At 46.9% G+C, this 20236-nt stretch overlaps 3 protein-coding genes across 4 annotated transcripts; 1 reads left to right on the top strand and 2 right to left on the bottom strand.

The window, feature by feature from the left end:
* The first annotated feature begins 10 nt into the window (after positions 1–10).
* LOC117897275 lies at positions 11–634 on the top strand. Its single transcript, XM_034806004.1, has 2 exons — positions 11–113; positions 187–634. The coding sequence occupies exons 1-2, from the start codon at positions 107–109 to the stop codon at positions 624–626; spliced, it is 447 nt and encodes a 148-aa protein (XP_034661895.1). The 5' UTR covers positions 11–106; the 3' UTR covers positions 627–634.
* Positions 635–1693: 1059 nt separating this feature from the next.
* LOC117897273 (protein HGH1 homolog) lies at positions 1694–3258 on the bottom strand. Of its 2 annotated transcripts, none has more exons than XM_034805999.1 (5): positions 3097–3258; positions 2801–2988; positions 2236–2739; positions 1961–2178; positions 1694–1895 (listed from the first exon to the last, which is right to left on the bottom strand). In XM_034805999.1, the coding sequence occupies exons 1-5, from the start codon at positions 3179–3181 to the stop codon at positions 1784–1786; spliced, it is 1107 nt and encodes a 368-aa protein (XP_034661890.1). In that variant the 5' UTR covers positions 3182–3258; the 3' UTR covers positions 1694–1783. The 2 variants fall into 2 exon arrangements, with proteins under 2 accessions (XP_034661890.1, XP_034661892.1); XM_034806001.1 differs by having other exon boundaries at positions 2236–2677; positions 2802–2988.
* A 673-nt stretch (positions 3259–3931) lies between these two features.
* On the bottom strand, positions 3932–4905 carry LOC117896655 (seminase-like). Its single transcript, XM_034805102.1, has one exon. The coding sequence runs from the start codon at positions 4883–4885 to the stop codon at positions 3992–3994; it is 894 nt and encodes a 297-aa protein (XP_034660993.1). The 5' UTR covers positions 4886–4905; the 3' UTR covers positions 3932–3991.
* Between the last annotated feature and the right edge of the window lie 15331 nt (positions 4906–20236).

Raw genomic sequence — 20236 nt, 5'->3', positions numbered from 1 at the left:
TTTGATTCGTTATCGCGTCCGTTCGAACCTGATAAAGTTATTCCACGCCCAAGCAATACCTTCCTCGATATGGGCATGCTTAGTACACAGCTACAGCCCGAACGAAATGGATGGTAAGACGAGCTGCTCTACCAGCCATTCAGGAGCTCAGTGTTCCCAGCCTCAATCAACGCACACTCCTTACAGGTCACTCTTGGTTGCACTACAGTAACGGAATTGTTCCCCAGAACGCCGTTGTGGCCGGCCACGATTCGGATGGCGACACCATCTACGTGGGACGCGCCTTCTACAACAATGACATGCTGCCGGCCAAGGTGATCCCGAATAAGGGCAAGGCCTACGTGGCCTATGCTGGCGCTGAGGTGGAGCTGGACAGCTACGAAGCGCTCAGTGGCCTTAACTACGAGTGGCTGGCCGCGGAGAACGGTGACGTGCCGCCCGGCGCCGTCAGCGTTGGCCAAAATGTCGATGGTGAGGCACTGTATGCGGGACGTGGCTACCACGCCGGATCTCTGACCGTCGGCAAGGTGCATCCGTCGCACGGTTGCCTCTACATTCCCTACGATTCTGAGGAGGTGAAGCTCTTCGCCTACGAGGTGCTGTCGCGCCGCATGATGGCTAGATAGGTGCACCCTAGAGGAGACCTCTGGTTAATCGCTAAATAAATTTGATACTTTTCGTAGAAAACTGATGTACGAGTGGTGCTTATCTGATTCTGAATTGGTTGTAAAATGGCCAGACCTTATCGTTAGCCAAATCCATTGGCTCTATTTATAAGTGTGGCTCACTGTCCAGGGATGGGATCGCTCTCTCTCTCTCTCTCTCTCTCTGTGTGTTCGCAGTTTTCCCCTGAAGTGGCCCGTTTATGCAGGAAACAGTTCTAAGTTAACAAAAACCAAAATAATTATGGGAGTAGTGCTATAAATTAACGACTAAGTTCTCAACTTGCAACTAGCCTAGCGAATAATTATATTAAAGTCTAACTACATTTTTGATATGGCAAGCAGAGGGAAGACGAAGAAGAACCAATAGGACCAACTAAACAAATTATTAAAGAGCTCTACGAGTATATGCAAAAGCTAGGCAACAACAGCAACACACACACACACACAGGCAGACACACACAGATACAGAATATTTGTATACATTTTCAGTTAATTCGAGTTGGAGTGGTTCGAATTTGTATTTTTTTTACACTTTTTCGAGTCTAAGCGAGCTTGCAAATGGTTTCCGCAAAATCAAACAAATCACACACAAATTTTGATAGAACAAGAAGGGTTTTTGCATACAGAATAAACACACACACACACACACACACACGTACATATGCCGCTGAAATCGCTTGCTTGCAGTGCAACTAAAAAAAAACTATAACTAAGCGCAAAACTAATCAAAACGCACCTCAAAACCCCCCTCTTCACACACGACGACCAAGCAAATGTTTGTTAAAATAAAATTGAAGTTTCATACGAGAAGCGTATCCCCTTAGCACTTAAGAGAACTCTTTATACATATACAAAAATCAAAAGAAAGGATAGACCGAGCAACTAACTAGTTATCGTCAAGCGCTACTTGAACTAATCAAACACAAAAATTAAGAATTTGAAATTGTTTCTCTTGCATTTAAGTGAACTTTTCTAGGGCAACAGATTTTTGGAGCATTACAAAAAAAAGCTGAACTATCAGCATTTCGGAATAAAAAAACAACTGCATACATTATATTGAGTAATTCAATAGTTTAACTAACACTACGCGTATTTACAGTCCAACATTTAGGTGTTCTTTAATCTAAAAGACTCTTAACATAGTCCGTGTCTTCCTGCACAAATTTCTCGGCCTGCTCAGCGGGCACCTCAACGCTTTTGTAGTTATCCAAACCGATTTCATCCTCATTTCTGGAATAAAATAAAGCGCGTTAGGCAGGAGACAAATCAACAGAGCACTCTGCGGCTGCACAAACTTGATCAAAATATCCACAACATTCAAGCAGGCCAGCAGACAGTCACGATCGAGGCCCACGCGCGCCTCCCACTTGTGATATTCGCGCAGAATTTCGTAGGCGCCCTTGGCACGCAGAATCTCACGGCTGCGACGCGTGGAGCACAGCTGCAGCAGGCATTCCAGCAGCATCTTGCGCAGATCTGGATCCGTTTCACGGCGCTTGCTTTCGGGCAGGTACTGTGAGAGAGAGACGAGGCTTAGCCGGGTGACTGCATGGACGGGTAGCCGACTCACCTGCAGCTCAATGGGCAGCATATCGTTTTCCTCGTCGCTAAACTCCTCGGGGCCGCACAGCGGCTGCAGTATGGCCACCAGTATGTTGTCGTCTTCGCCGAGTATCACGCTGTGGTAGACCGCATCGAAGCAAACGTTCTTCAGTATGCCAATGGTGCCGCCGCGACGCACCACATTCTCCTCGTACGAGGCAAAGGGCAGCAGCTTCTCCAGCAGCTGGTAGCGCGCATGGCAGCACAGCTCACGGCCGCGCGGCACCTGCGTCAGGTTGCAAAAGATGGGCGCCAGGTAGTGGAGCCGCGCCTTCTTCTTGTTAAAGTCCAACTGGGCAAAGGCGCGGGCCAGTCGCGGCAGCGTCTGCTCGTCACGCTCCAGTATGTCGAGTATCTCGTGCACCAGGCTCTCGACGCGCGTCAGATTGCTGAGCACCATGCTCCAGGGATCGGCCAGCGGCGACTGTTCGTCGCCAATGTGTTTGGCAGCCACCTCCACAATGGCAAAGGGCTGCAAGTAATCAAAGGGAAGGGCCATGAGTGTGTTACCTTGAGGGAGCTGCTGCTCTTACCGGCTCGATTCTTTTGGCCAACTGAAACACTTTGATGGCGCACTCCTCCTCTGCCGTGAGATTGATAAGGCTGAGCACTGCATCCTTGGCCACCGTGTGGTTCTCGTCGTATGTCAGCCCAAAGATGGCCATCAGCAAGTCATCCAGGCCGAGTATTGCCGCTTTGCCCTCGGCGCTGCCTGTGAGACCTGGAAAATGCCTAGCATGTGACGTCACTGTTGCTCACACAAAAACCAAAACATGCCGCACGTGGAGTGCCAAATGTGGCCTGCCACCTGTTTGTGCCTTGCACTCACCCAGCACGTGTGTCAGCGCCACCGCCTTGAGGTCCAGCCGTTGATTGGGCTGCATAAACTGCACCAGTTCGCTCACAACTTCCATTTTCGCTTGTATTTTTATGTTTTTTTAAATTATTTTAAAATGTTTTTATTTCAGTGTGACCGCGGAATAATCGATACAATATACCGCACAACCCTAAAAAGTGTACCAAAATATACCTTCTCATTTTAAAAATATACCGTAAATATACCGTAGTCTTAAATCATATTCCTCGATTTTGATGTTCTATTTAATATTACTAGCTTGCAAAGACTTTTAACACTGCAACAATAATTTAAACCGATTGAAGAAGCAATTTAACTTATTAAAAATACTAATTTTGGATTGTATAACTTTTGACCTTAAATTATCCACATTTTTATTGGAATTTTGCATACTAGCCAGCTTTTAAGTTTCAAATCACCCCCTAAGAATTTCTTTCCTTTCTAATATTATAAAACATTACTGTCCTTTATAATCAGACTATTTTGACTCTCCTCTCTCTCGTCTAAAAAAGCTTAGCGAGCGTTCAATTCAAAATATAGCTAGCTTCGCGCGCTGTTGATAGTCTGGGAAATTCTCTCCTGCGATAAACGTAAATCAACCGATAAGTTGTAGCAACTGCTGCGAAACGCTGTGCAACAGAAGCTGGTTGAGCTGATAGCAATGAGCTTGGGACATTGAGCACGAGAGGACAATTATTGGGCGCTCAAATTCAAAATTTAAAACTTCCATCGCTGCGAGAATTACTCAAAAGTCAGCAGCTAAACACATCAAACCAAGTTAAGTGCCACACATTGCTGAGCTGCCCACATTGCATTTTATTATAGTTTATTTATTTGTATACAATTTTCCAGGCACCCTTTCGAACGCTCACCAACTGCGCTCCAGCTTCGGTCGCCTGCGGCGTGTGCGTCTTTCCAGCCGTCGACTGTCGTTCTGCATGCCTTTCACCACCCTACTGATGAATCCCTTCACCTGATAGATGTCCGTGAAGAGTCCAGGATGTGCGCCACCAATCTGTGGTCCCCAGGCCACAATGCCGCACAGCTGATCCCCGGCGGCTGTGACGGGGCAGCCGAACTCGTACATGCGATACCTGCCACGATTGAACTCGCGCGCACAGGCAATCGTCTCGGAGATCCTCAGCCTGTGTTTCTCATACATCGGCTGGCAGTCCCGCTTCTCCATGAGCGCCACATCCTCGGTGCTGGTGCGATCCGTAGAGTCCGTAGGATCCACGCCACAGGCCACCACCGTTAGCTTCTCGTAGCTGCGCAGCGGCTGCTGGCAGAGCGTCACAAAGTGCTGCTCGCCCTCCTGCAGGCTCCTGCGCAGCTTCACCACCGCAATGTCCATGTAGTTGTCCGGATAGCGATAGCCTTTGGGCACATTAACGCTCTCAATCAGCGCGTAGTTGCTCGAGTCATCCAAGTCGGGACCCACGAGCTCCACGCGCGCAGTGTCGAGCCTCTTGCGGTGCCTGTGCAGGCAGCTGGCCGAGGTCAGCACAAACAGCGGACTGTAGTAGGAGGCGCCGCAGGCGAACCTATTCCCGATCAAAATGTGCAGCAGCCAGCGGCCCACGTGGCCGCCCTCCGTCAGCCGGTAGCCATTTGTGCTCACTGTACGCACGGCTGGCTTGACATGCAAATCGGGATTCGCGGCAATGGCCTTGGGCTTAGCTGTCAAAGCGAAGGGCAGCAGCAGCAGCAGCAGCGACAGAAGCAGCTGCAGGTGCAGGAAATTTCTGTACTTGGGCTGCATGGCTGGCACTGGCTCTGGTCGTTTGGGTTGGGCAACTGTTGGGAAGTTTTTGTGGCAAAAATTCAGCTGGAGAAGTTTAATTTTTGCAAGCTGAAATGTCAGGGCTGTGTGGACGTGCATGTTAATGAGTCGCGGATAATCACTGAGCGGCACTAAAGTAGATCCCAAGTGTAACTAAAGTAGAAACAAATCAGAGGAGGGTTTGGCTTATGATTGATGGATTTCCACGTGCATTACAATTGAGAAGCATGGCACTATGTCTAAGGCAGGTCCTACTGTTGCATGTTTTTATGGGAAATAATTAACCCAAGAAATGGTAGTAGCTATACGAAATATTAACCATAATTGAAGCAACTCACAGGCCACGCTTTTAGTGAATTTATTTGGATTTCGTAAAGATTTGAAAGCCATAATCTCCTACGAATACCTTGAGGTAAACTCTCATAACCTCAGACCTTAGCCCATAAAAATCCCGTACTTTTCTGCCCGCTCGCTTCCATATTTAATCAGTAAAAACTTCAGAGAAGAAAGAACAAAACCAGTTGATTCAGTGGCTACAAATAAATGCAGCCAAAAGGGTAGCATTATTTTTAGTACCCACAGCAAATCTCCACCCTAAACGAGTGCGTAAATGCTTGAAGTAACTCAAAGCATCTCTCCATCAACGTTTTGGTTTTTTTTGCGCAGTCATTCGAGACGACAATGACTGTCATTGTTTTGCACTGTTAACGCGTTTTCGCACAATAAATTTCGCACTTAATTGATTCTTAAATGCTGAAACAACACAGCAAATGATTAATGAGAGAAAGCAAAAAAACGAAACTGGTGCAGCAGTCAATAATTAATTGAATAATTAGGATCGGAGATTGAAAGCTATACAGAAATTATTGTCAAGCTTTCAGCTATTTTGGTAGCCCGTAAAGGGAGTTGAATGTCTCCTTTTTGAACGCATACCTGCCCAGTGGCCCTTTTTTTGACAGAGACTGCGACTAATCGGTTTAAGGGGCGTGTCAATCGATGTGATCTGGGGGTGTCCTCTTATGCAAGCTCCCCGTTTGACGTGAGAAGAGCGTGAACAAGGTTCCAGTCCGATTCGATTCGATTCGATTCGGGGCTGGGGCTACGTTAATCATCGCCACCGCCGGAGCCTCTCCGCTTTGTGCATCGAGTTCAAGTGTAAGTTGGGGTACAAAAAAACAAAAGGGGGAGCGAAAAACCCGCTTAGCCCCTGGTGACATCACAACCGGGTTTTCGGTCGGCCCACTTGCGCACTTGCCTGCCCGCCTAGCGGTACTTTACGTTCGGGCCAAAAATAACGAGGGGGGTGGGCGATTATATTTCGGTGTATTTCGGGAACTGCGTAATTTGGGTTTCAAGTACAAAAACTGGACACTGAACCCGGTCGACGACGTCGATCAGCCCACACTTCCTGCTCGTAGGGCAAACCCTCGGACCATAGGTAACTTTTTCCGGCTGTTTGGATGTTTGGCTGATGTGCAGTGGATCACGTAGGCCAGCAAACGGTCTGGGTATCCCACGGGACCATCTCCCTGTATTGTCAGTCCAGCCACGAAGTGTCTCTGCGCGGCACCCAACATCGTCAGCTGGATGGACAATCATCTGCCAGCGGTCATTTATAATGCCAATCGGTTCGCACGCCCCGTTTCGATGTACTTCGTCACATGTTCCGCACATAATTCGGCGAACGTTCGCGTCAGAGTTCTGCCTCGAATGCGAAATGAGGCGCAGAGCGCGTGCGCGGCTCGCTTCTGACGTTCGTCGTTAGCCCATTTGCCTATTTGTAGACCAGGAAGAATAATACCCATCAACAGGTGATCATCAGCAGTGGAAGTATCATGAGTGGAACTATTTTTCGTGTATTTTCTGCTTTATTTTCCATGGAAACTTTTGGGCTCAGCTTAAACTATCTTGCCTCTGGCTTGGCTTACTGACAATTCATTTGGCATTGGAATTTGTTGGCAAATTTTATTTATAGTCATTATTTTTGGTTAATATATAATCACTCACCATAATATTAGCCACAAATTCCTTGCATTATTAGCTCCATTTATTAAGGTTTCATTATCCTAATGAATAATAAGATGTGCTTTGGTTTGCTTCTTTATGTTTCCCATCAAATACGAAAAGTCCCCAAGTTTTTTTCTTCGAGTATTCCGCTCTGTTTTTAGTGTTAAAATCTTTAAGAAATTCTGGGCCCACAGTCTGCATACAAATTGCTTGTAATTTTCGTACAAATGTCCGTGACTTGCTTTTGTTTTCGATTGGCAACGAGTTCTCTGCTTTGTTGGTGGGGGTTTCCCTTTCATTTTCTTCCCTGAAAAGCACCGCATTTTTAATGATTTCCAAAGAACTGACTTTTTACATTCCGCTAGTCGCATCAACAACAATAACAGGGACTAAAAAACAATTCTTCTTAGTTATCTAAGGGGAGAAGGAGCTGGCTGGGTGCTGGGTGCAACCTGTTTCATCTGATATCCTTGTTGATGGCACAGCTATTGTCCTGTTGCTTTTATTGCATAGACAAGCAGCAGCAACGAAGGCAAAGGAATATTCTGTTGCAGTTGGAAGAGAAACATTTTGCCAGGACTATAAACATTTTGCAGCTTTTTCTTTTTTAATGAAGGCCACAAAAAACGGAGTGCTGTGTCGTGTCTGGCGTAACTCGAGATGGTTAGTGATCTCTCTCGCCAGCGCACATCTGTTGCTGCTGGATGGACGTGTAATTGATTCTTCAGGAAGCTCAAAAAAAAGATCCGAAGATCGAGTGCAGACAGATCGGAAGCAGGGAGACCGAGCGAGAGATCGGAAGCAGAGAGATGACGTTGATGTGTGGATCCGGAACGGCCTCTGGGACGGACTCTGGGTTCATTGATCAGTGTAATGGTCTTCCTTTGATCTTGAGTTACAGTTCAGTTGGGACTCTGGAGATGTGTAGCTTCCGTTTGCTTTCGTTTGTGGGTGTTCCCTATGGAGAGTTTCAATTTCTTTGTAGCAATTTGCTGGCAGTTTCCCTTTCATTTCAGTCAGCAAACTGCTGGAAATTCGCTCTAATTTCTTCTGGAAATTTGCTAAAGTTTCGTTAAACTTCACTTAGAAAGCTGCTGGGAGCTTCCTGTCTCAGCTAAGACCCTGTTGCCATGCCATAAATTGTAATCTTGTTAGCCAGAGAGATCAGCAGCTCAGAGCCTGAGGTTAATAACTTGACTGCCGCTGCGTCGGGCTGCTGCGTAACCCGATAGCCCCCGCACATCATCATCTCTCTCTCTCAGTCTGAGGTGCTTGACCGGCGTCTGGAACTGGCAGATAAAAACCTCTTTTATGCAACGAAAAAAAAATAATATCAGCAGTCTGTAATCGAAACTTTTATGAGATGCGCCTTTGAATTTTGTCGGTCGCTGCTGCTGATGATGCTCTTTGCTGCTGCTGTTGCTGCTGCCGTTGCTAATGTGACCAACTGACCTTTTCGGGCTGCCCCCAGGAATCGAAGCTAATGACCGCCATGAACTCGGATATGCGATAGGGTTGGTGGCCGTAGCAAAAGGTGCATTTACAGCACCCTCAAGACCCAATTAAAGTTACCTAACCTCCCCCCACACACACAAACACACAGAGAGAGCAGACCCACCCATTACCCATTCGATCCTAAGCAGCCACTTCCTCTACCGCCACCAAAAAATACCTAGAAACGGCGAAGTTACAGCGTAGCTGCGCCATCGAACGTGTTGCAAGCGAACATGTGGGACAGGGATGTGCGTTGGGGTTGGGTGTGAATGTGTGGGGTGTCTGTTGTGTTGTGTTGGGTCTGGGGGTTGGGTGTCTGTTGTGTTGTGTTGGCTGCTACACGTTTTATTTGTTGCGGTAGTCTTTGACGTTACGGTGGGCGGAGGCACGTGTAAATGAAATATGCGTGGCACTTAGGCGGAACACACCCGGCAACGGAGATGCAGCTGGAACCTGCCTAACCTTTGCAGCTTCCTATACTCTAAGCAAAGATAACTGCAGATTAGTGAGTGTAAAGTGTGTTGAAGATTCCCTTACCCATGGCTAAAATCAATGCATAATCAATGGGGCCAGTCCACAAAAGTTTGCTGCAACTTTTGCTGTCAAGTTTGAAACTTGCCGGAAGTTTCCGTTTCCATTAGCATGTCAAATGGTAAAGAAGCTGCTGTCAGAGATGAACTTTGTGCCAAGTTAACACAGATACAGATACAACTGCGCATAAACTTGCACTTGGCAACAACAACACTCCAACAAGTGTCGCCGCCAAGCGAAAAGTTACATCACTCGAGAGGCAAGTGCCAAAAAACGTAGCCGTCATTGGGAGGAGGGAGCCACAGACACAGTCAGAACCACAGCCACAGTCTCGGGTCCCAGCCACATCCATGTTGTGTTTACCACCCAAATGGTGTGTGCTGCCAGGAGCTTGCAACTCGAACGTGTGTGCAGGAAGTGAGTGGCGAACGCACCCAAAGGCAGTGCAGAAAAAAGCCACCAAAACAGTTCGCAACGAACCCTGAACGCAGCCAGACAGTTCTTCCGAGAGCCAGCACGAGTGGCCGTGTTCGACTGCCGAGTTCGAGTCGCGAGTCCCGAGTCTCAACTCCCAGCAGTCCCAGTCCCAGTCACAGTCCCGTCGATATGGCAACACGGAGCGTAGCAGCAGAGGGGGTTGTTGGTAATACGCTGCTGCCGTGGCTGCTGTCCTCGTTCCTGTTTGAGGACTCGTTGCGCCTCGACAACTTCGGTTCGTGTTCGGTACGGTTTCGGTTTCGGCTTTGCTGCCATTGCCGCTGCACTCGTTGCGCCAGAGAGATTTTTGAAGTTTCGAATCAGTCGCCGCCGACTTGTTGGGTCATTTGCATATAAACGAGAACAGAGGCACAGTGACAGGAGCAGCCAATCGCCCTCAAACTAACTATCAAACTAACTCGGGAAACAGTGACAGGAGCAGCAGCAAAACTAATTCTCGGAATCTCTCGGGAAATAGTAGCCAACGGAGTGCATTAATTAATATCGCAGGCATCGCAGTAAATTGTTTAATTAGTTAACGATCAATTAGCCCCATACAGCGACCGTGAATTTCGATATTTAAAAGTGAAACTCTTCCCACAGAGTGAGTAATTTTTGTCATCTTTCATTTTTCGCTTTACCTGTTCAACCCGAATAGTTTACCAAAACTTTGTGCATTGAGGCATTCAAAAGTTGTCGCCGCAGTACAAAATTTAATTAAATTGGAAAATATTTTGCTTGGTTTTTGGTGTGAATATTGTGTGAACAGCCAAAGTCTGGCCAAAGTGCTTTTTGACCAGGCTTAATTGGTGCAGAGTTTGGTCGAGCGGGAGCCCTGCATTGCTGCAGCGCATTTATAAATTGTTTTGTTTTGTGATTCCATTTGAGAGCTAAGCGCAAGCTTTACGTGTCAAAGTTTAGGGGAATGAGATCGGACAGCTTTGCAAATTTTTGATTGCTCTTACATTATTTTTGTGCAGCTTTTAATACAGTTTGGGTGGTTTTTTTGGGGCTATTATGGAGTGGTTTTTGCAAGAAAAAACTGCTTCAAACTATAACTAATTTATCATCGAAAAGTGTGTGTGTGACATTCGTTTTTTATCTCTTGAAAAATATATTTAGAGATTAAAAGAAGCTACTTTTGGATTTAGTAAAATTTAATTTTTAACCCCAACTAATTTATTCTCGGAAAGAGTTTGGCACTTTTTTGATAGATTGAAAAATAGTTTATAAATTAACCAAGGACATTACATTACATTTTAACTCTGAACTCTACCTAATTTGTTCTCAGAAGAAGTGTTTAAAATACTTTATTGATTGAGAAAAATGTTTATAGATTTTATAGGAACAATTTTGAATTTATTACAATTTAATCCTGGGCGATCATCCCTCTTTAAAATTTATGAAATACTTTCAAAATAAATAAATTCTTTTATTGATATAAAATCTCCAATTAAACAAAGTTTTCTACCCTTCAATTAAATTCCATTTCGTGTTCCCAATGAAACACTCCATTTCTGCGCACTTCAAACCCCTATAAAAACTCATCAATTATTTGAAATGCCTTCAATTACAAACTGCGAACCTCTCTGACAAATCTGTGCACTTGTTAATCCGTTCTGGCTGGCGCTTAAGCTGCTTGGCATCTCACTCAGAGCAGCTCCATTTGGCAGCTCTCAGGCAAAGCTCCTTGAGGAATGCCCAAGCGTATTCCCTTTGCGCACACACAAAACTCTGTCTCTGTCGCTGATTTGATTAGCAGGTGCCAGCAACGAGCCAATGAGATGAAAGCAACTGACTCCTCGAGCACGAGCGGGCAGTCATGAAATTTTAATTTAACTTCTTGCCTTTGGCGCTGTGTGCAAGTGAGTGCCAGTGCCAGTGCCAGTCTCTGTGTCTGTGTGGGCTCTGTGTCAAGCCAAAGACAAACATTAACATTACGTGCCTTGGCATCCAACTAAAAATAAAGACAATGCAGTTTTATAGCAGCCATTTGGCAGCGGCCACGTCTTGTGAGTAATTTAAATGACTCCAACCGGGGGTAGACATGGGTATGCTTGTGCCACAGTCTCTAGGCCACCTAACTACGCGCTATTATGGCTCATTAAAGTGGCGAAAAATTGTTTTCTTATCGGTGTATATTAGCATGTTAGGAATGAGAACTTAACGAGCTGCTAGCTTGGGAAATTGGAAGGAGTTTGTGCCAAAATGGAGTGCGAGTTTTGGGAATTTAGAGCAATTTTAGTGCCTGAAAAACCTCTGTTCAATGGCTCCCCCAGCTGCTCTTCAAGTGGGTCTGTTATATATTTTCTATATATTTTATTTTAACTTTGAAACTCCACCTTTTCCTTCATCTAATTATCTGTGGCAACCCGGCAGTCACAGCATCGGTTAGGGCGGGTTGGGGCCTCAAAAACTTTAATGTTGCTTTTTTAGTGTGCATTTTTGTGTACAAGTCATGCTGTTGCTTACTTTCAATTAGGCAAACGCACGAAGGGACAGACAGGAAGCGGAAACGGCCAGAAGCAGCAGAGCAACAGGGCAGCAGGAGGAACCCAAACTCAAACTCAAACCCAAACTAGTCGTAGTCCTGGCAGCAAACCGCGCTGCTTGGTTACAGTCTGTCGCCTGCTCTTTGACGGACTGTTTGAGTGTCTTGTGTGTGGGGCTGTGTGTGTCTGTGCTTAATTGTACATTACGTATACGCCACATTTGACGCATTGTGGGTCCTGCGGCTGCCAGCTCGGTTTTGTTGTTGTTGTTGCTTTTGCCTTTTGCTGTTTGCCATTTTGCGGCTTGTATATTTTAATTAGCGCCTGTGAAAATATATATCCATGCGTTCCTTTGTCTGTTTGTATTTGTTTTTGGTTTGTTGTTGTTGCTGCTGCTTTTTGTTATTTTTGTGGCCTGTTTTATGGTCAACATTAGTCGAAAATTGTCGCATGTATTTTTATGGGCTCACACATTACCCCGTGCACGTTTAATGGCAACATTATAGTTGATAAATTATTCAGAGCGGGAGCGCAAGAGGGTGGAGGAGTCACTGTCCGAATTGCCATTACAATTGCACTTAATGGCATTCACTTATTGGAGCAGCGTTCGCTGGTGGCAAAATGCAAATCTATTTCGAGCGCCACCGCCCACGCTGTGCCGTTTGGAATGCATTGGCAATTAAGTGATTGATCCATAAAACATGATTAACTTTTAAGTGGGTCGCACATAGCCCGTACATAAATCAAAATCCTTTTGTGTGTGGCCTCCCTGCCTGGCTGCACAATGATTTTAATCGTGTAAATATGCCGCAAAGTGCCGCACACAAATTGTGTGTGTGGCTGCGCGTTTCTGCGTATTCGAATGTTTTCCATGTAATTACATTAAAATATTTTTGTATTTTTATGCACGAACAAGCCGCAAATGAACTCTGCACAGGGGGAGCGGAAAACCAGAGGAAACAGATGAACTTTTTAGCGGGAGCAGAGAGACAGAGACCCGAACCCCTACTCAGACCCAGAGGCAGACACTGGCCCAGACCCTGGCCCTGCGCGCGTATCCATAGCCCAGGCTCTTTCTTTGTGTCCGTCTGTCACTACACAACAATTACGAATGCCGAACTTCTTTGTACCTTTTTTGGGGCTCTTTTAATGAGCCAAAAATATTCAAATGAAAAATGTATCAAGGGGAGGCAGCAGTAAGTCGGAGGAGCATTGCATTGGTTGAGTTGTTGCTGCTGCTGCTGTGAATTTTCACGCTTGCATGAGCTTTTCTCAGTCGCTTTTCACATTTGTTTTTGGCTTTTGAGGAGCAGCAACAGGGACAGGAGCGTTGGCAGACTCTACCATCAGTTTTTGCCGTCAAATATTTAAGCACCTCTGAATGCACTCACACATTTATGAAAGTGTAAATATTTAATGATGGCATATACCGCCCACACAGTTCACAGAGATTTTTTAACAAGAGAGAGACCCAAACTCTGCCCATGGCCACGGCTGAATGGTTGCCTCTAAGTTCTAGGTTTGCTCTTGGGTTGCTCTTGGGTTTCTCCCTCCTAGCCGGAAGTATTTTACACGAGGGCAATGCCTGTGGTGCCCGTTAGCGGTCTATCGTTACATGCGGTGGCGTATGCGTAATGTCTCAGGCACACAAACGGTCCAGCATGCATTATTAATGTGTCCAGCCAGTGCCCCAGCACCTCGTTGCACGTAAACGTGACATCTTTAATAACAAGCAGAGAAAATTATGCGAAGCGTAATTAAATTCGTTGATAAATGAGTCGCCGCCTTCTTAATCAAGTCAGCAAAAAGGCTGCAAAAGAACAACAGAAAGGAAAGAGAAGGAGCAGCAGGAGCAGGCAGGAAAAAAGTATGATGAAGGTAAAAGTACGAGTAAAAGACAAGCAAAAGACAACGCAGACCAGTAATGAAAGCCATTAAAAATGGCGGCGGTTTAGCTGGAAAATCGATGGGCAACGCCAGAGGCGGAGGCAGAAATGCAGGCCAAAAGGTGGCAACTAGCTGTGAATGTGTGTGGCACGCACACGGGGCAACCGACGGACTCCACCCAGTTGCTATTTTGCCTTTTTTTTATGGTTATCAAACAGGGAGACACACAGGAAAAGACACCGACACACAAGAGAGACACACTCGGAACGCCAGTCACCCATTGGCAAACCCGGAAAATGTGCCACACACATCTAGCTAGCTATCTATTATTATTATTGATATTAAAGGCTATTTTTAAACCGTGATATAACCCAGCGGCGCATCGCATGCAGGCCAAAGCGAAAGGAGGAGCAGCGCAGAGTGGAGTGACCAACCCATTAGCTGCAGGTGTTTCGAGCAGGTTAATTGGCCACGTCCTTGAACGCTCGCCACAACTAAATGAGTTTATAAAAGTTCGAGCTGCAGCAGAGCAGAAGATATATTTATGGCCATAATTCACAGAGAGAGAGAGAAACGCAGCAGACGCATGGCTGTCAGCGGTCATGAATATTTCACATTAATGAGAGGCTAATGAAAATGCTACGAGCACACCCACACTGCCATTGATATTCGTTAGTTCTGATTGATTGGCATTCAGTCAGCTGTCAGCTTTATGGCAGCATATTGTTAGTGGCAATCAATGCCTGATGGTTGCCTTTTCTTGCAGCCAGTTCTAGGTGCTGGCTTGTGTCTCGTACTATAAAGGACTGTTGCTAGCTTCTGCACCTTTGCCCGCTGCTATCTTGTCCTCGTGGCTGCCACACAATCAGCTATTTTTCAATGCTAATCCAAGCAGCACCTGTGCCCTGACAGTCCGTGTCCACGCGCGTTCCAATTGCTGTCCCAGACCCCTCCCCCCACGTCGAACTTGACAAGTTGGCAAACAGCAAACGCGATTGAAAGTGCAAGGCAAGAGTGCATTAAAAATTCATTAAAATAAATGTACACTCCAGGGCAGACCATGCCAGCCATCGCTCGTGGCAACCCAGGCAACCAACCGCTTGTGCCTTCTGCTCAACGCTCGTGGCACCATCAGGGACACAAAAAAAGTGTCCAAGGAAAGAAAACATTTGATTTACAGTGGAGGGAGAGGGCTTCTGCTCTGCTCTGCTGTGGCTCGTCTGGCCATGTCAGGACGCCCCATGGTGCCCGCGTAGACCCGCAACAAGGCGACTCTAATTGGCACAAATTTTCAATGCTCGATGCATGCTGCGCGGTTCCGAATGGACAGGGTCCATGGTCAGTGTCCAGAGTTGCGCCTCCAGCTTTGCCCCGAGTTGTGCCCAGAATTTCCTCATGCCCGTCACGTAGCTGACTGCTCGTAATGGAATTAAACAAATTACTTTATGGTCTCGCAGTAGGAAATGTAAAATGTAAAATGTAAATTTTGCAGGCGACAGTCTCAGAATTCTGCAGGTGGAGGATACACACAGAGATCCCTGGCTGTAAGTTCTAACCTTAGTCCTGGGTGCAGGCAAAAACTACTTTCGAGCGAGAAGAGCGAGAACTTTGTACGTGACGGTTGGCATTGTTGGTTTTTCGCTGCTGCTGCTGCTGCTGCTTCTCCATTTTTACGGCACTCGGGCCGGGCGAATGTCCTGACAATCGTCAAGTTCATGCCGGAGTCCTGGTCTGTTGTTCTTGAACCTTGTGGCACAATTGTGTGCGGACAACTGTGTGGCAAATAATTGCATGGAATTCACTCTCAAGGTTCACTGACATTTGCCACAGCGCCACAATTTGATTAAGTGCAATGCAGCGAGGGGGCGATAGAGGATTGAGTGCCGCCCCAAGGCTGGTTAGGGGAACGTTTACTCGCTGTGGCATGGCAACGAGGCAATCACAATGAAATGCAATTATGTGCAAGCTCATGACACTTCTCGGGGTACAGCCCCCAGCTCCAGACCCCTCTCAATGCCACACAACAAATTGCATTAGAGCTCGCCGCTTGTGCTCAAGTTCAGCGCTTACTTATCCTGCATATCGCGTAAATTGTTTATTAGTCCTTACTCCGACAACGGCATTTGCATAGCCAAAAGATGCTGCCAGCAACCCAACAACAGCAACCCAAGAGCAACCCGTGAGCAACCCGAGAGCAACCCTTTCGTGCAGGACATGTCTGGCATACATTTCAGCGAAGGTGAAATAAAGTCTGTCTGCGCTGCTTCTCTTTTTTCAAGCTCAAAATATGCCACACTCGACCAAAGCGCTTTTGTGCCCTGCACAAAGACAGCACAAAATGCGTTGAGGACAGCGCCCGAAGGTTGCTGTGGTGCACGGTCCGAGTGCCAGAGGTGGCAAGGAGCGGGATGGGGCTGTGGGTGCCAGAGGTGACAAGGAGCAGGCGGGGCATAGAGAGCCTTATAACAACATCACACAGACGCTTTGTCGCTGCTAAATGCCTTTTATTTTTTGCTATTTTTTTGTTCCATATTTTTTCCATATTTTTTTTGGAGTCCTGCACCATGCAGGGCGTACATGTGCTCTGGGTCCAGTGTTGGCTTAAGGCTAGAAAATATGCAACATTTTCCTACACTTTTTTCTACACTTTTCCAGCTAGAAAAGCAGCCAAGCAGCAGCAGCAGCAGTGAGCGGCTGAGCCATGGCAAAAGCACTTAAGCAGCTCTCACTTACACACACGTAAACAGGAGACACACACACACACACACATAGCACACACTCACAGACAGACAAACAGATAGACACAGAGACAGCCGAGAGCTGTCTGGCATAACAAAGGTTGAACCCATTTCCGTGCGGGCTCTTCTGGGGAATTTTTATCTACGAATAATTACTTAAATAAAAAGCTGGTCGGGGCACTAGCTTGTGTGGGTTTGTTGCTGTGTGTCCTGTCAACTGTGCGCCCAAAATTATGCAACAGAGGAGGAACAGAACGAGCGAAGGAATAACTAGACAGGATGTGGGAGAAGTTCTGCCTCTGCTGCTCCTTCTACCTCTGCTCCTTGTGCTCCCTCTGCTGCTCAGGGCCAAAGTCAGTTGCTCTTGTTGTGTGGCTTATTTGCTGCTGCTTTCTGTTGCAGCTGCCGAATCAACAGAGCGCGCTCTCTCTCTCTCTCTCACTCTCCGCCCCAAGTGGCAAGTGGACTGCTTGACAGCGCTAACTCGGTCAGTGGACACAGCTGAACCAAGAAGAGTGCCTGAAGCCAGGGAGGTTCCTACTCCCGTAGAACAAAGCCAATAACATTTTTGCCTGACTGCTGCGGGCGTTATTTTTGTTGCTTGTTTCTCAACTGTTTTGTGCTGCTGGCCGGAAAACTCTTTGTATATTTTGCTGACCAACCAGAAATCACAGAAACAAAATTTAATTTTGTGCCCCATTTATGCCTCATTCATGAGCTCCGTGCTTGAAGGACTCTCGCACTGCCCACGCCGGCTAATGGCAATCAGAAATTCATTTCATTCCATTCATATGCATATGAAAAACAATAAAATATTTAAAATATTTCCCATCTGTGGCACTAACGTGGCACTTGATATGCAAATTCGTTTCATTTTCATTGCCGTTTTCTTTTTACCTTTGGATTTATTTTCAAATGTATTTGTAGCTGCCGGGAGCTCACGTGTTGCCCGGCAAAAACGTTTCAAAAATCGTAAAATACGAGCAGCGGGAAACCCTACGCGCTCGCAACACGTGAAGGACAGGCAGCCGCAAGCTCCGTTTTGCGTGGGTGTGCCCTCGGTGGGTGCGGGAGGTGGGTGCGCGGTGCAAGTGCATAATCACATGCAAAACATTCGCTCGCATCCACGTCAGAGGATTTACCTTTGGCAGTCACCCAACTCCAGCCACGTGGCAAACTAATCGTCATTGCTGGTTGTTGCCTCGGGGCTGTCAATGACAGATAGCGGCAGGCCACACTGCGTATGAGTGTTATAATTTACAATGTGCGGAGGATGGCTACAAATAACGAGAAAGGTGACGAATATTAGATGTGTCCCGTAATAAGCAAATGTCTGGGATGGGCTGTGATTCATGTCTAGACAGCAGCCATACAGCAGCAGCCTGCTCAGAGGTGGCTCAGAGATAAAGAATAATGGTGGGAACTTATTTATTTTGGGTAGGGAAAGGGCTGCAACGAGTGGGAAAAGTCTTCTGCTAGTGGAAAAAAACCTGCAAGTGGAGTATCTGCAAATTTCTGATGATTTTCTATTAAAATTCTGCCCATTGTCCATGCTCCTCTCACCCCGACAGAGTGTAAACTTTAATCAGACAGCCAACAAACCACAGAACATGCCATCAAAGCCAGCTCCCAGCACGCTTACAGCCTGCTCCCTGCCTGCTGCCTGCCCCAAAACAATTTTCCACTAAATTAACAACAAGCTAAAAGTGAGCAAAACAAAAAAAGGAGCAGCGACGAAACTTTGCTACCGATATGCGCATTTGCTGTCAAATGGCTGGGCAATGATTTTTCCACCCACAAAAACATATTTTCCAACAGCAAAGCAACAAAAAGCCGACAATAAGAAGAGTAAAAACTGGCACGTGGAAAAGTTTTGTGAGCCTGCCCGGGAAAGGAGTCGGCAGCAAAAAACACTTGGGGGAAATATTTACGGGCTGTGGGCCGCGGCCCGGGCACTTCGCTGCAGTGCAACATGGCGTATGAGTGACATATAAAACTTTAATGCATACTTTGGCGAAGGAGGAGCCGTGGCCACAGATAGCGGAAGCCTGGCCCAAGGAGCGGCTGAGCTGCTCGTAAATTACACAACGACGAAGCAGCCTTCCGTCCCCCCGCAAGGTGTCGCAGAACCCATAAACTGTGAGATGTCTTTGGCCAGGCTTAAGGGTGTAGGGAGAGAGTGAGTGGTGAGGGTGCGCCCGTTGCTGACAGGCTCTCAGGCTGCCGCTAATTGCATTCATTTGCCAGGCTCCACTCTGGAGCCGTGTGCCACAGGAAATGCAGTTTCCGGCGAGCTCCTCAACGCCAGCCCCAGCCAATCGCTTTGGCATTAATCAAGCGAGGCGTTGACATGGTCGGGCGATGGCGATGGCGATGGCATGGAGCAGCACTAAGCCGGAAATCCTTTAGCACTTTCAAGTGCATTTCCGCTGAAGAAAATATAACGAGCAACAGGAGGAGGAGGAGCAGCAGCAGCAGGGAGTGGAGGAGTGCCTGCCCTCTGGCACGTTGCTGCGAAATTGTCATTTTTGCTGAAAATGCAACGGAAATGGCTTTGAGTAGTCATCGCTATTGGCTTTTTATGAATTGGCCAAGTGCCTGGTAGCATTGCGTTGCGCTCAGGAGTATGCTATAGATTGTGACACAAACAGAGCCACATGCCACAGCCACAGCCACGTGCCACGCCCCGTACCATTCCCCCAGCTGCCGACTTAGTTGCCGTCCATTACCAAAGCCGCTTGACTGACTGAATGGCTGTAGATTTTATCTATTGAATGGAATGTTTGTGCGGAAATTAGAGTTAAGCTTGCAACACGTTTGACAGGCAGCCAGGCCGGGCGACACTTGCAGCTGCAATCGGGGAGCAGCTGCTCAGATGAGACTCCCAGCAGAGTGGTGCAGATGAGACTCCCATTTATAACATTTGAAGCGTGTCACAAATATTTGTCCACCAACCCAACACGAATCTCGGAAAGACGCGTTAAAACTAATCAATTTTTGGCATGATTGATGCCCATTCCGGGTGCTGCATTCTTTGTTTGCTCTTGCCCCCAAATGAAAGTTTTGGCATTTGTCATCAACGCGTGTCGCTTGCCCCCTCTGCCAACTTTGTCACAGTTCAATGCATGGCAGAGCCCCAGGACTACAGTTTCAAAGTCGCTGGCTCGGGCAGCCCAGCATAATCGCATCAGCGAGCCTGTGCCCGTGGCTTCAGGTCATCGCTTTTTTGTTTCCAGTTGATGCGATGTGCGATATCCATTGTGCCCTGCTCCTGCCCTTTGATGGGCTTCTGCTCCATTGAATGTCATATTAAAAAATGACCAGCCAGCTGGGAAACTGCAGGCGCAGAATGGCAGCTAATCAAATATGAAAATTGTGCACATGTGTTGGAGATCCTGAAAGGCTATTAGCGGACTGGCACCTTTGGCATTTGATGGACACATCACACTGAGAGAGCAGCAAATCTCATCAGCAAAATCAAAGCGGCAGCAGCGGCCCCACTGTTTGCACCTCTCAATCAGCATTCAAAATGGCATTCAATGCCAGCTGTTGATCCTGTTGTTATTGAGAGCAGGATATTGCAAAAGGGGGACGAGTGGAGGCGAAGCGTTGGCAGAGGCAATAAAATGTCTCCCTCTGTGTGTGTGCAATGGGGCGTATGGTTGATGCTTAATGCGCTGAAAGTCGGAGAGGGTCAATCAATC

The sequence above is a fragment of the Drosophila subobscura genome, chromosome O, assembly GCF_008121235.1.
Source record: "Drosophila subobscura isolate 14011-0131.10 chromosome O, UCBerk_Dsub_1.0, whole genome shotgun sequence".
Classification (NCBI taxonomy): Eukaryota; Metazoa; Arthropoda; class Insecta; order Diptera; family Drosophilidae; genus Drosophila; species Drosophila subobscura.
This window is presented reverse-complemented; position numbering and strand designations above follow the sequence as displayed.

What these genes read in the sequence shown, in the direction of transcription:
- LOC117896655 (XM_034805102.1), bottom strand. Translation starts at nt 4,885, where the DNA reads ATGCAGCCCAAGTACAGAAATTTCCTGCACCTGCAGCTGCTTCTGTCG.
- LOC117897273 (XM_034805999.1), bottom strand. Translation starts at nt 3,181, where the DNA reads ATGGAAGTTGTGAGCGAACTGGTGCAGTTTATGCAGCCCAATCAACGG. An exon ending in GGCGCTGACACACGTGCTGG is followed by an intron (nt 2,989 to 3,096) that starts GTGAGTGCAAGG and finishes GGCATTTTCCAG; the next exon opens with GTCTCACAGGCAGCGCCGAG. An exon ending in TGCTGCCCATTGAGCTGCAG is followed by an intron (nt 2,179 to 2,235) that starts GTGAGTCGGCTA and finishes TCTCTCTCACAG; the next exon opens with TACCTGCCCGAAAGCAAGCG.